Genomic DNA, 13,372 nt, shown 5'->3' with positions numbered 1-13,372 from the left:
GACGACTTACAAAGCGAAGACTTACATTAAAAAGGCCACGGCAAACGTATCTCCGCATTCCGCCCCACTCTAACTCAATGTGGTGAACACAAACATGGATCCTGCTTTGAAAAGAAACTCCTGAGGAAAGAAAGGGATGGAAACTGTACCAAGGCCACTGTCGTCAGAACTTCGGTTGTACCCACTGCCATGAAGGACACTCACAGACTGACCAGTCTAAGCACCGAGAGGACCAGGGACAAAGGTTCTCCTAGCTCAGTCTCGCTCAGTTCAGAGTGAGCATGGGAAGACCTTCCCAGCAGGTGTGTTTCAGAAGCTAGGGCTCCTGGGGGCTGAGCACTGAGGGCTGGGATGTCAATGAGATGCCCAGAGTCCTATCTCTAGTATATTCCAGTGTTTTGTCTAAGTCATTATTATCTCCTACTCACAGTCCTTGACATTTGCAAATGGAATTATGATCAGTTTTTTTCCCCTTCCCTTTTTAAATACAAGTAGCACCATGTCTCATTCTAATGTGAACCCCCCACGCCCCACCCACCGTCATAAAGGTATCTGGCAATCAATCCATGCAGCAGCCTATGAAGCACAAGACAGCCCAAGTTTTAAGCCCTCCCGCTCACCCTATTTAAATGTCAACCCTGAGCACACAAACCAAAACATACAACTCCAGGAGTTATTGAATTCTTCTCCAGATTCCTGTTACAAGCCACATTCTGCACACAGCACAGCCAGAGCCACAGCCGGCGGCTGGCCTGTTCCTAGCTGCACGGGTGGCAGGGTCCTTGTGGCTCCTGCTTTCAAAGCATTCACTCGTCTAAAATGGTATGCTATACACAAAACCATCTGTTTTATTACAGAATACATCATCTTAATGAGAATAAAAAGCTTTTGTATGCACATACTGCCAATACATTTTAAAAGGCCCAAATTTTAACAAGTAAAATAGACAAATTCATCAGACAAAAGATCATAAATTACTTTGGCCGGGAAAAAAAAAATCTGGCTCAACATTTTGCTTGCAGGTTGGTTTCTACATATACTGTGTATGTATGTGGTGAGTGTGTCTGTGTGGAGAGCTTTCACAGAGGGAATGGGGTACGGTCTAGCCGCTTTCTCACAATTACGTAGGGACTACAATGTTCTTTGCTAGCAAAACAAGAAGTGCGAGGTCTGCATTCCCACCAACTCGATGCAAAGCCCCAAGGGCTTCCTGCAGAGTGAAGCCTGCACCAAGAATCCGGTTAACATCAGCAGTGGGAAAGATGAAGGGTGGAAGAGTGGGGGGAGAAGACAAGGGCTGACTGACAGGTGGGTCCAATCCATGGGAGGGCGGCGAAGCTCCAGGGCAAACACTGTTGGTCTCCGGCCCGTCTGTGCCTGGATTCTGCACGTGCTCGGAAGGTTGACTGTGCGTACCCTCCTCACCTGCTGCAAATGTGGGTGAAATTTCCACACCTGAGGTGCAATGTGGCCGATCAGATGGTTTAGCTGAGGTTATGGCGACAGAACAGCTCTTCCTGACTGACTCCCTTGGTCTGGGGACACCATCTTTGCCAGTTGACAAGCCATCACCCAGACCCCTGAAGCTAGTGTACGCTCCATGTTCTATCCCAAGACAAGATGTGCTGCCTATGATTTCTGTCTTCTCTGATTCAGAGGTGGCCTGGTGACAGGAGACTTGGGGATACTGGTCACTAGGGGTCGGATTCTCACTCTGGGCCCTCCTTCTGGAAAGGTCCAAAGTACCTGTTTGGCTTTCAGCTTGCATCTCTGACCGACAGGTAGCATCTTCAGGTGCATTTTCCGAAGCTGGCTTACAGCTAATGACCAAAAGATGATGCAGTTCTTTCAAGGCCACTGTGACAGATGAACAAAATTCTTCGGCTGCCTCCACAGAGGGCTGACCGTGGTCACTTAGAGGGGAAGAGGAAGCGCTGCTATCTTTGCTATCCATTGCAGACACTTCAACATTATCTTCTGGGGGCTGCAAACCCCAAGTCGAGATGGAATGTTCCATGCTTTCAGGTGAGGGGCTGCAGTGTACTGCTTCCATTTCCATCGCGGGATTATCTGAAGTAAGATGCGGTGCACCAGGGCTCCTGATGCTGGCATCCTGCCTGCTCACGGAGCTGCACACGACAGTCAGAGACTGTTCAATTGTATCCACGTCCATCAGGGTTTCTGGGCATGAGCAGCTATAGTGCCCTGTATCTAGAAGATGAGCATTTGCCTGTACTTCATCTCCTTTCATCACAGCTTCTAAACTGACAATGTTTTCTTGGTCCTGTTGATTTTCTTCATGAAGTTCAAGGTCTTTTGTGTCACAAGGACATTGTTGGTCATGTGGGGCACTCTGCTGACCGCTCCCTCTGTGTGGTTCTCTAGGCTGCTGAGGGCCATTCACTTGACCTGGGTTCTGATTTTCTGGATGCCAACTCTTTTCTTCCACAAATACCTGAGGCTCATGCACCCCAGTAGTTGTGAGAGATAAACTAGTGTCCTGTCTGGTGTGGAGATAAACTCTGAGGCCCTGGGTTCCCCCGACAGCAAACTTCTCTGGATTATCTGCAACAAATGCTTCTTCGGATGAATTATGCAAAGGCATAGTTGGATTCTGGTCTGCTGGGGAAGCGAGATCAGGAAGGTTCTGCAGAGGAGGAGGATCTGTTTTCGGAGAGTTTGTCTGGAATTCAGCTGAAGCCTTCACAGCCTCCATAGCTACAGGATCAATGCTATTGGGGTCACTGGGCTTGATGGCGCAAACTGAAGCAGAGACAGAGCGAGCAAGACTCGTGGGGCTACCAACCTCAGGACTCTGCCCTGAAGAAGGGGCTGGATGGTTGAATCCATCTGAAGTCAGCAACGATGACATTCCCAGTGAGGTAGATTCTTTACTGCTTTTCTCTGTTTTTTTTTTTTTAAAAAAAGTAAAGAAAAAGAAAAAGTTAGACCACTAAATTATCAAAGGATGAAATCTCAATAGAATAAAAGCAGGTCTTTTAATTTAGGTCTGTCTTGCAAATATGAGGCTTAAAAAATACAAATCTTTCTGTGATGAGTTAGCATCACTGAACCTAAAGTGAGTAACAAACATTACTAAATTTAGTAATAAAATTACTAAATTCCATACATGAAGGGCTGTTAGCATGTACTTCATAATGGCTGTGTCAGTGTTCACACTTATAGATGCTTGCCTAAGCGTGTATTTATTGCAAGCAGGGTCTCACTACATAGTCTGAGCTGGCCTGACACTGGAATGCTGGGTGCTGGAGTGTCCCATCATGTCAAGCAGTCATGCTTATTTATTTCTGGTGAATTTTGGATTCTCACCGAGTTCTTTTCCCTCTTCATATTTAAAAGGGGGGAAGCACAGATGAGCCTTGAACTATCAGTGATCCTCACATGTCAGCCTCCTGGGGGCTGGAATTACAGCATGGGCTACCCACACTGGCTCCAGCACACTTCCTTATGCTTCAAGCGTGAGCCTAAGTTACACAGAAGAAATCCAAAAGCAAGTATGCTAGGGACAGAGCAGGGCAACTGAGAGAGATGGGGTTTACATGCCTAGAGGTCCCTAGAAAATAAAGAAGTAAATAATGGATTTCATTTCTAGCCAAGCTTCTAGAACATCATAGCAAACAAACAAACAAAAAACAACAAAACAAAACAAAAAAACCAAAGATGAAGCAGACAAAATTTTATTCATCTGATTAAACACTATAATTATTTATTCATTCATTCTTGAGGCTAGATTTCCTGTCTCCCAGGCTGGCCTCTGGCTTGATGTAGAAGTCTGATCCTCCCGGTACTGGAATTACAGGTGTGCATCACTGTTCCCAGTTTATGTGGTGCTTTATGTATGCCAGGGAGGCACTATTCTCACTCAACTCTATCTCTAGGCCTATAATGCAGTTCTGTATGGTCTGACTTGCAGCAAGCATCCCTCCTGCTTCAGACTAAGTAGGCATTACAACACACACTAAGTAGCACACCTGGCTTCCAAACACTACTAACAAGATTGAAGTTCTCTGCTGAATACAGGGGAGGGAAGGTCGAGGAACAGAACAATAGTTTTTCAATAGGCAATAGTAATTTAGATTCACTCTAATTTAACAATCCCTCAAATGATGTCAGGCTCAAACACTAGCTCAGTGCAGATGCTACAATGATACCATTCAATAGGTCCAACTCCTTCTGGACCATTAAAAACTGGCCTTCAAACACCCATAATGTCTTGAATTAAAAGGCACAGGCTGCTACCAAGGTTGGAAACAACGGCTTCTGGTTAAACTCAATCAGATGCTTTGAGCTGCACAGCACCCTCACTGCTGAGTTTCCACTCCTGATGTCCTGCAGAGAGCAGTTTGGATTCCAAGGCCAGACACACTATCTCTTTTCTGGGTTGAGACAGGATTTCTTTTTCTTTTTTTCTTTTTATTTATGTACTCTTAAGAAGACTTATCGCTCTTCACGTAAGCCTTCATGTCAGAAGAGGGCATCAGATCCCACTAAACAGACGGTTGTGAGTCACCACGTGGTTGCCGGGAAATGAACTCAGGACCTCTGGAAAGGCAGCCCGTGCTCTTAACCTCTGAGCCATCTCTCAGGCCCAAGACAGGATTTCTTATGTAGTCCCTTGTCCTGGAGCTTACTATGTAGACCAGGACCTCGAACTCACAGAGATCAGCCTGCCTCTGCCCCCCGAGTGCTGGGGTTAAAGGCGCGTGACAGCACTGCCTGGCACTATAAGGGCAGCATGTATATCATCCTTTTGAAACCGAAATAGCTAGTGCAATAGGAGAATTAGAAAAAGCGGCTAACGGACATTAACCATGCCTAATGTCCTTAAAATGAGAGTGAGGAGGAAAAGAAGGAGAGAGAGAAAGAGAGAGACAGAGAATTAGAATGAAATGCTATGAGTCCAATTACAACCAGCCTCCAAACCCTTGTTATTATTAAAGCTATTTCAGATAAAATCAGTGAACGTACTCAGAAGGACACAGTCCTGCTGACAACACAAGAAGTGGCAGCAGTTGCCTTCCAAAGACAGAAGAAGAGGCCAAGTATCAGTTCTTACTATTTGGGGAAAAAAAAAACCAAAGTTCTGCTAACAATTTTCCTCCCAAGTAAGTTCACTACCCAGTTCGGGCTTCTTGGTCTTAAGCCTTGGATCCTCTTGTCTCAACTTCCCAAGAAGGGAATGGCTGGAGGCACTACCACGCCCAGCCCACCCATTACTATGATTCTGGGTAAGTCATCCAGCTCAAGTTTCCATTTCTGCTCAATAAGATGAAAACGCTGTCCTTCTATAAACTTCCAATGTACAAGAACTTCCAGCTTTTCAAAGCAAAATGGCTTGAGACATCTAACAAACCACCTGCAACAAACTGCTGTAATGCCGACAGTCTTGACTCAGTGTCCTCAACTGTCAGAGGTGCTGGGTACATAGTACCTTCACTAAGACTCCCCTGGACTGTAATGTTCTAAACAAGAATTTATGCCTACATGTACATATGCCAACACACATAAAAGTGTATATACAGGCTAGTTGTAACCAGATTGAACAGGGAGAAACAGAGATGGCAAGTCTTGAGTTTCCAAAATGGTTCCAGACAGAGACTGTTCAGAGCACAGGACAACTGGATGAAAGGTAACGTGGCGTCTATAAATACCTGGTCTGGGGCCCACTCCAGCTGCAGCACACACACACTACATGCATCATGGCTTCTGACGCTCTGTTTGGATTAGGAAACAGACAAGCAAACGTGGGTTAAGAACGCAGAACCACACAGCATGCAGGGCTGTAGTCTTCAATCCTTCCCATCCTTAAAATGAGGAGCGAGGAGTCCATGTTGAGGGATGTTTCCACAGCTTGGGCATCCCAAAGACTTGCTGGTTGCTTCAATTCTCTCCAAATACAACCAACAAGGTTTCTACATCAACAGATTTTTAACTGTACTTGGAAAGAAATTATTTCACAGCTCTGCACAGATGTAGGAGGCAAATGCGCTACGGCAAAGTTGATCCATCAAAAGAGCTGCTTGACGGCCACCTGGAAGGGTCAGTGGGAAGGGTAGAAGCGTTCCAACCGCTCAACAGTTCTATTTTTGAGTTTTGAGACAAGGTATGGCCATGTAGCCCAGACTGGCCTAGAATTTGACATCCCAAGCATGGGGCTTATAGGCAGGTGCCAGCACACCTGGTTCTCATTCATTTTCTGAAGACAAACCAAGAGTGGCTAAGTCCCTGATGCTGCCTTCTTCACAGTTAACCAGCATACAGACATGCTAGACAGTTCCTAAAGTCTATAGATAGATACAGAGAGTAAAGATACCCTGATAATTTTCTGTAAATAAATAACTTTCTGGAAATACTTCCACATATCATGTAAAGAATCATGATTTTAATGATCCCAAGCAGTTGATTCTCCTAATAAATCAAGTCTAACTTTGCAGAATCACACCATTAGAACACTACAAAAATCCACAAAGGTCACGTGTGTTAGTAGCAAGGGTTCCATGGATTGGTGGTTTCTAAAACTGGTCTGTGTTTTTCTTTGCTGATCCTGAAAAGGTGGCACTACTTTAGTACCCTGAATATGATGCACACTTCAGAAGGCTAAATGTTACTGACTGGGTTAGAAACACTGCTGCCATCAGTTAGTGTTTCTCTAATTACGGCACATGGCTGTATGGGGAAACACTATCTTAAAATGTCAGCAGCTCGTCAAAATTGCCAAATTGCCGTCCATAGGCTAAGGAGGTGGATGAGCTCACTGGCACTGACCCTCTAGGAAGAGTAAAATGATTGCTGGTAACTCACTTTTGGTTTGTCGAGACAAGGTTTCTCTGTGTACCTTTAGAGCCTGTCTTGGAACTAGCTCTTGTAGACCAGGCTGGCCTCGAACTCAGAGATCCACCTATCTCTGCCTCCCGAGTGCTGGGATTATAGGCATGTGCCAACACTGCCCGTCTACATAACAAAGATTTTCAAACATTATCTCTGACTTGAGCAGAAAGTTATTCCATGAGGTCATAATTCTCACGCACTCTACCAGAAAGAGCGAGGTGTGAGATGGTCACATTGATAAACAATCCTAACCTAAGACATCAAGACAATTCACTTAAAAGTTAAATCTTTTCAGTTTCTGGAAAATGCACATGAGTCACTGTACTGTTAATAGATGGGGAATTTCAGGGAAGTTGTCTTGATCCATTTTCCTCAGAAGACTGATCTTTCTTCACATTCAGAAGGCGTTAGGGGCGCCTGGTTTCAAAGCACTGCTATGTGGCCTTACTCTGAGACCTCAGACAGCATAAGTACTACAACTGATTAAAGTAAGATTACACTCGTCACTGGTTCTTCTTTGGAGGCAGCACTTTTGGTAAACATCTTCACTGTTTAGTCATAGTGATAATGCCTTCCTTCAAACCAATAAATGGGCTGAGAAAATGAGATGCATTTCCAGGGATACTGCTGATCCTGAAAATGTATGCTTACTGTAGAACTTTCTTTATGAACAAAACAGGATGCTTTAGAAGCATGCAAGCAAAGAATGACCTAACCTCGAACACGGCACTGGATCCTGGTTCCAACTTGGCCTGAACTCACAGAGGTAGAGATCAGCTTTGCTTCCTGAGTGCTGGGCTGGGATTAAGGCTTCTCTAGTTGTTGTTGTTTTGACCTGAACTTTTGACTCTTCTGCCTCAGTCTTGGACTGCTACTATTACAGGTATATGCTATTATACCTAAATTCTTTTTTCTCTTTTCGGTTTTCCAAGATAGGTTTCTCTGTGCAACAGTCAGAGCTATCCTGGAACTTGCTCTGTAGACCAGGATGGCCTCCAACTCACAGAGATCCACCTGCCTCTGTTTCCGGGAGTACAAGGATAAAAGGTGTGTGCCATCACACCCAGCTACCTAGGTTCTTTTTTCTTGATCTGTTGAAATAGGAGTCCTTTTATTATGATGGCACCTATGGGTGGGCATGCACAGGTCAGAGCAGAACTGTGGAGTCAATGCTTTCCTTCAACCTTTACATGGGCTCTGGTTTGTAGCTTTCCGTGGCGAGTGTCTTTACCTGCTGAGCTATAGCAATGAAAAGCCTGTCCACCCTCTCTCCTCCTTGGTGAGACAGGGTCTCAGATAGCCAAGCTAGCCTTGCACCGACTATCCCACCTTGACCTCCTGAGTGCTAGAATTCCAGGTGTGTACCACCTCATCCACTTTATGTGGTACTGGGGACTGAGCCCAGGGCTTCACATGCGCTGGGCCAGTGCTCTACTTTCCAGCCCCAGGAGCTTTCTTCTCTCCACAGTATTAAGAGATGGAAAGAGGAGTAAGAAGACAGAGAACACAACTACTGCTCAATAACGAGGCTCATTCCTAGGAAGGCCTTCACCCCACTAACAACAGCACTATTCAGATGGTCAGTCCAATACCTGCATCCTCAGCTGATTTTTGAATGGCTTCTGCTAATTCTTGGTCTGCAATCTCCTCTGGCCGTATGTCCTCTCGCCCAGTTCCATATGCTAAGCGGGCACACTCTGGGAGTTCCCCCTCAGGAAGGAAGGTGGTCTGTGAGCCTGTGGTGCCAATTACCAGTACGTTTTTCTTCAAGTCAATCGAACACTTTGGAAGAAGAAAAGCAAAGAAAAGCAGTAAATGAATCAAGTCTTAGCCCCACATTCAACCAATGAAGAACACGATCAGGAAAAGAGAAGGCTTAAACAGAAACACAAAGACACCCTTACTATATACCTGAAAGCAGCAATGTTTTACAGCTGGTTTGGGAGACAAAGTCTTATTATGTAATCCAGAATGACCTCGATTCATGCTGTAGTCTAACAGCCTCCAACTCACCTTCCTGCCTGTGTGCCTCTACATCTTCCTAGATCGTTACTGATTTAAATAGGCCCTTGAACCCAGCATGTAGTGGAGGCTGGCCTCCAACTCCTAGTCCTTGTCTCTATTTGGTCTCCTGTTTCTGTTGCTGCATTGCATACTTCAGGCCAGCAAGCTCGTGAGCTTCTAGGCAGGTCTGCCTCCATGTCCTATCTTGGGGTAGGAGCACTGAGACTACAGATGCCACCACACCCATCAAGGGCTCTGGGGATCAAGCCTGGGTCAACAAGCTTGCACAGCCACTGCAGCTAGCGTTATAACCAAGTCATCTCCCTGTCCTTTGTTTTTTATTTTTTGAGAAAGCATCTATAATCTGGACCTTCCTTGACATCTTGATCCATCTGCCTGAGAGCAGTGGTAGGATTATAGATGTAATACCCACTACAGCCACTTCACTTTATCCTTTTCTGTGTGGCCTTCTTTCCCCCTGCCCTCCCAAGACAGGTTTTCTCTGTGTAGCTTTGGAGCCTAGAACTCACTCTGTAGACCAGGGTGGCCTCAAACTCACAGATTCATCTGCCTCTGTCTCCCAAATGCTGGGATTAAAAGTATGTGCCACCACCGCCTGGCTCCCTGTGTGGTTTTTATTTCTACTTAAAATTGGACAGTTGCCCATGTTTGATTTATGTCTGTAAAGTTAGAAAATACCCGTGTACGCTAAAAGATAACAAAAAACTGACAAATAAACAACCCAGCTTTCATCTATCCAAACATATTCACTGCTCCTATCTAAAATGCTAAATTAATATAATATACATTATTTTTTAGGGCTTTTTGATTTTAGGGGGCCTGGAACTAGAGAGTCTTTCATACACTACGCAAGTGCTCTCTTGCTGACTTACGTTCTCAGGTGGAATATTAAAAATACAGTGGTGTGAATGCACTGACTTTATTTAAAAACCCACAGTGGGATTCAGGCTATACTCAGTGGTACAGCATTTGCTTAGCAAAACAAACAACATGAACTACTGTGGTGTCTGTTACCCAGCAGACACTACCAATGTTCTGCAAGGAGCATGGCGGATCTTAGGCTTTAGACGAGGAATAAAGCATCATGACAAATTAACGTGTTGTCAGATAATTCTCCCTGTATGAACAAAGCATTTCCATTCTCTACTCTTTTAATCTCAATGTTCTGTCTACTGTTTAATTAACACCCAAGAGAAGTATGTACTAAACACCTGCAGAAAATCATTAAAAAAAATAAAACCCTCTTGATTTCTAATCAGAATCTTAAAATTATACAACTTAATAAAACTGCTGATGCCGGGTGGTGGTGGCGCATGCCTTTAATCCCAGCATTCAGGAGGCAGAGGTAGGTGGATCGAGGCCAGCCTGGTCTACAAAAACTCCTTCCAAGACAGCCTCCAAAGCTACAGAGAAACCCTGTCTCGAAAAACAAAACAAAACAAAACAAAACAAAAACCTGCTGAGGCTGGAGAGAGAGCTCAGTGGTTAGGAGTACCTGTACACAGCCCTCTAATGAGATGTCTCCATCCCTCCCCTTAGGGAGCAGGGAAACCCCCGAAAAAGAGAAGACAGAGGATGATGACGTCAAGAAAACAAGGTGCTCCAAATCACCATAATCCAAGCTCATGTGAACTCCAGAGGAGGCAGCACGCACAGGGCCCACATAGGTATGTACAGGTCCTCTGTGCATACATTCTGGCTTCCACTGTACTGTTTTTATTGGATTCCTGAGTGGGAACACGGAAGTCTGTTTCTTATGCCTTCTCTTGGGCTCTTTTCCTTCTGATTGCTTTGTCCAATTCTGTGTGTTTTATTTTCTCATACCATATCACAGAAGCCTGTTTGTTTGCTAATGAGATAGAAAGGTGGAACTGGATGGGAGGAACTGGGAGGAATAGAGGGAGGGGAAACCATAACCAGATACCATCATGCGAGGGGGAAAAAAAAAATCTATTTCAATGTGAGGAAGAAAGGCAAAGGAGCAGCTGTTCCCGCAGAGGACCTTCTGCTTCCAGTACCCAAACGGTGGCTCCTAAGCATCTCAACTGTACTTCCAGGGGATCCAATGCTCTCTTCCTACTTCTTTAAAAAATTTTTATTTATTTATTAAGTATACAGTGTTTTGCCTGCATGTATGGTTTAGGAGGTCCTTCTGTTTATGTGTTGTAAGAAACTGCTTGGCCTGATAGGGCGGAACTTAGATAGGCGGAGAAGACAGAACTGAATTCTGGGAGGAAGGAAGCAGAGTCAGAGAGCCGCCATGGAGGCACCAGGTCAGACATGCTAAATCTTTCCCGGTAAGTCACTACCTCGAGGTGATATACAGATTATTAGAAATGGGTTAAATCAAGATGTAAGAGTTAGCCAATAAGAGGCTAGAGATAATGGGCCACGCAGTGATTTAAGTAATACAATTTCTGTGTGATTATTTCGGGTATAAGATAGCCAGGCAGCCGGAAGGACAAGCAGCCCGCTCCTCATGTTACACATGTATGCCTGCAATCCAGAAGGCACCAGAACCCATTACGGATTAGTTGTGAGCCACCACGTGCTTGCTGGGAATTGAACTCAGGACCTTTGGAAGAGCAGGCAGTGCTCTCAACCACTGAGCCATCTGTCCAGCTCCTCTTTAAGTGCACCACACATGCATGTGGTGCAAACATTCTTGTGAACAAAGCACATAAGATAAAGCTAAGTCTAAAAAAAATTTTAAGGTTAAAATAATAAATAAAATTGCTATTATAATGTCAAAACAGACAAGATTTAGCTTATCCCTAGAGGTCCTACAAGTAGAGATCTGTGCTGCTATTTTGAGACAGGGTCTCACTATTCAGCTCAGGCCTCACAGATACTTGGCTTACCTCTCTGTTCTAGGTGCTAGGATCTGATCTAAGTGATAGGATCAAAGGCGTGCACTACCACACCCAACTGACAGACTCTATTTGTAATGACAGTCATCTCAACTCTATACAACAGAATCTACCAAAGGCATTTCCATGTTTGAAAAACATGTTTCTTGGTTTGTAAATCTATGCCACTAGCAGAATTGATATAAATACCAGAGACACATAGCAAAAGCAGATGGCTCAGGTATGATGGTACATGCCTATGATCCAGGATCAAGAGGCAGGTGCAAGAACATGCACGTTCAAGGCAGGTTTCCTTATACAGTGAGCTCTGGGCCTATCAGGGCTACACAACAAAACCCATAACCGTGGTGCAACATCACACACCTATAACCTCAGCACTGGAGAGTGGGCACAGGGGGATCCCTGGAGCTGTTGTCTTACCAGTCTAGTCAAATTGGTGAGCTCTGGGTTTAGTGAGAGACACCAGCTAAAATAAACAAAGTGAAACAGACCAAGGAGATCTGCTGTCAACCTCTAGCCTCCACGCACTTATGTGTGCTCATGCATGTACACACACATACAAAAGCTCTTAATTACCTGATGTCGTTTAAGCATGTCCAGTCCCAGAAGCATGTCCATAGGCTGCTCTTCGAGTATGGAGAAGGAACATGCCAGGAAATCACCTTCAATCTGAACCTGAGCTAAAGCACAAGAAGAGGAGACATTACTGAGGTTGCTGCACAAGCCAGCAAGCCACTGGGGCAGCAGTGGAGGAACCCATCCCCTGCACTGGGCTTCCTGGGATCAGTCAAGCCAAGGAGGGCACAACAATGAAACAGGCTGGGAAGCAAATGAAGTTTTCAGAGTAGAGCTACTGTTTTGAATACCTGGCTTTTCATGGACCACTATCAGGACCCATGCTCAGCAGGTGATGAAAGCAAGCATTAAAAAGATTAACACACACACACACACACACACACGACAGTAACAGTGAAATCAGCTCTCTGGTATTAACCAACGGCTTTCTATATACTTATAAATGGTTTACTGGGTATTTGTGAGTACACTATGTACATGGTTGCTAGAGCCCAAGCCACACCACTCTGACACATTTTGCCTAAGTGTTTCTTAGAGAGCAACAGAACCAGCAGATCTGCAATCTTTTAAAATCAACCTTCACACAAGACAAGGCTTCTCATTGCCTGTTAGAGCCAAATCAGAGACACAAGTAAAGTCTGGCTTTGCTTTTGTCTCTTACTTCTCAGGTTAAAATTTATTTTACTAGGAGCTGGAGAGACGGCCCAGCAGTTAAGAGTACTGGCTGCTCTTTCAGAGGACCCAGATCCAATTCCAGCACTGACATGGCATCTCATTTAAGTTCTGTTCCAGCCTCATACAGACATACATTCAGGCAAAACACCAATGCACATGAAACAAAAAAGGTTATTTTACTAGGGGAAGAAGGGACGACTCAGCAGTTAAGAGTATTGGCTACTTTTGCAGAGGACCCAGGTTCAATTCCCAGCACCAACAGACAGCTCAAAAATCACCAATAACTCCAGATATAGGTGTCCTATGCCCTCTTCTGGTTTCCATAGCACAGATGTGAATGGAGGCAAACACCCGTAAACATTTTTTAAAAAGGCATT

At 44.8% G+C, this 13,372-nt stretch overlaps 1 protein-coding gene across 3 annotated transcripts in view; it reads right to left on the bottom strand.

Moving 5' to 3' along the window:
* Positions 1-825: 825 nt before the first annotated feature.
* The window catches only part of LOC125395308 (regulatory solute carrier protein family 1 member 1), a 41,490-nt gene continuing 28,943 nt past the window's right edge, over positions 826-13,372 (bottom strand). For 2 of the 3 annotated variants that reach the window (XM_048426622.3, XM_048426623.3), the window contains exons 7-9: positions 12,321-12,424; positions 8,442-8,631; positions 826-2,904 (exon numbers count right to left, since the gene is read on the bottom strand). In XM_048426622.3, coding sequence (XP_048282579.3) covers positions 1,121-2,904; positions 8,442-8,631; positions 12,321-12,424 — 2,078 coding nt within the window. In that variant the 3' untranslated portion in view covers positions 826-1,120. Of the gene's footprint in view, positions 2,905-5,672; positions 5,736-8,441; positions 8,632-12,320; positions 12,425-13,372 lie in introns of those variants that run through there. The other variant, XM_048426624.3, reaches the window with a different exon arrangement.

This window comes from Myodes glareolus, chromosome 6, assembly GCF_982192425.1.
Source record: "Myodes glareolus chromosome 6, mMyoGla1.1, whole genome shotgun sequence".
Taxonomy (NCBI): domain Eukaryota; kingdom Metazoa; phylum Chordata; class Mammalia; order Rodentia; family Cricetidae; genus Myodes; species Myodes glareolus.
Note: the sequence above shows the minus strand (reverse complement) of the source record. Positions and strands in the feature narration are given on the sequence as shown.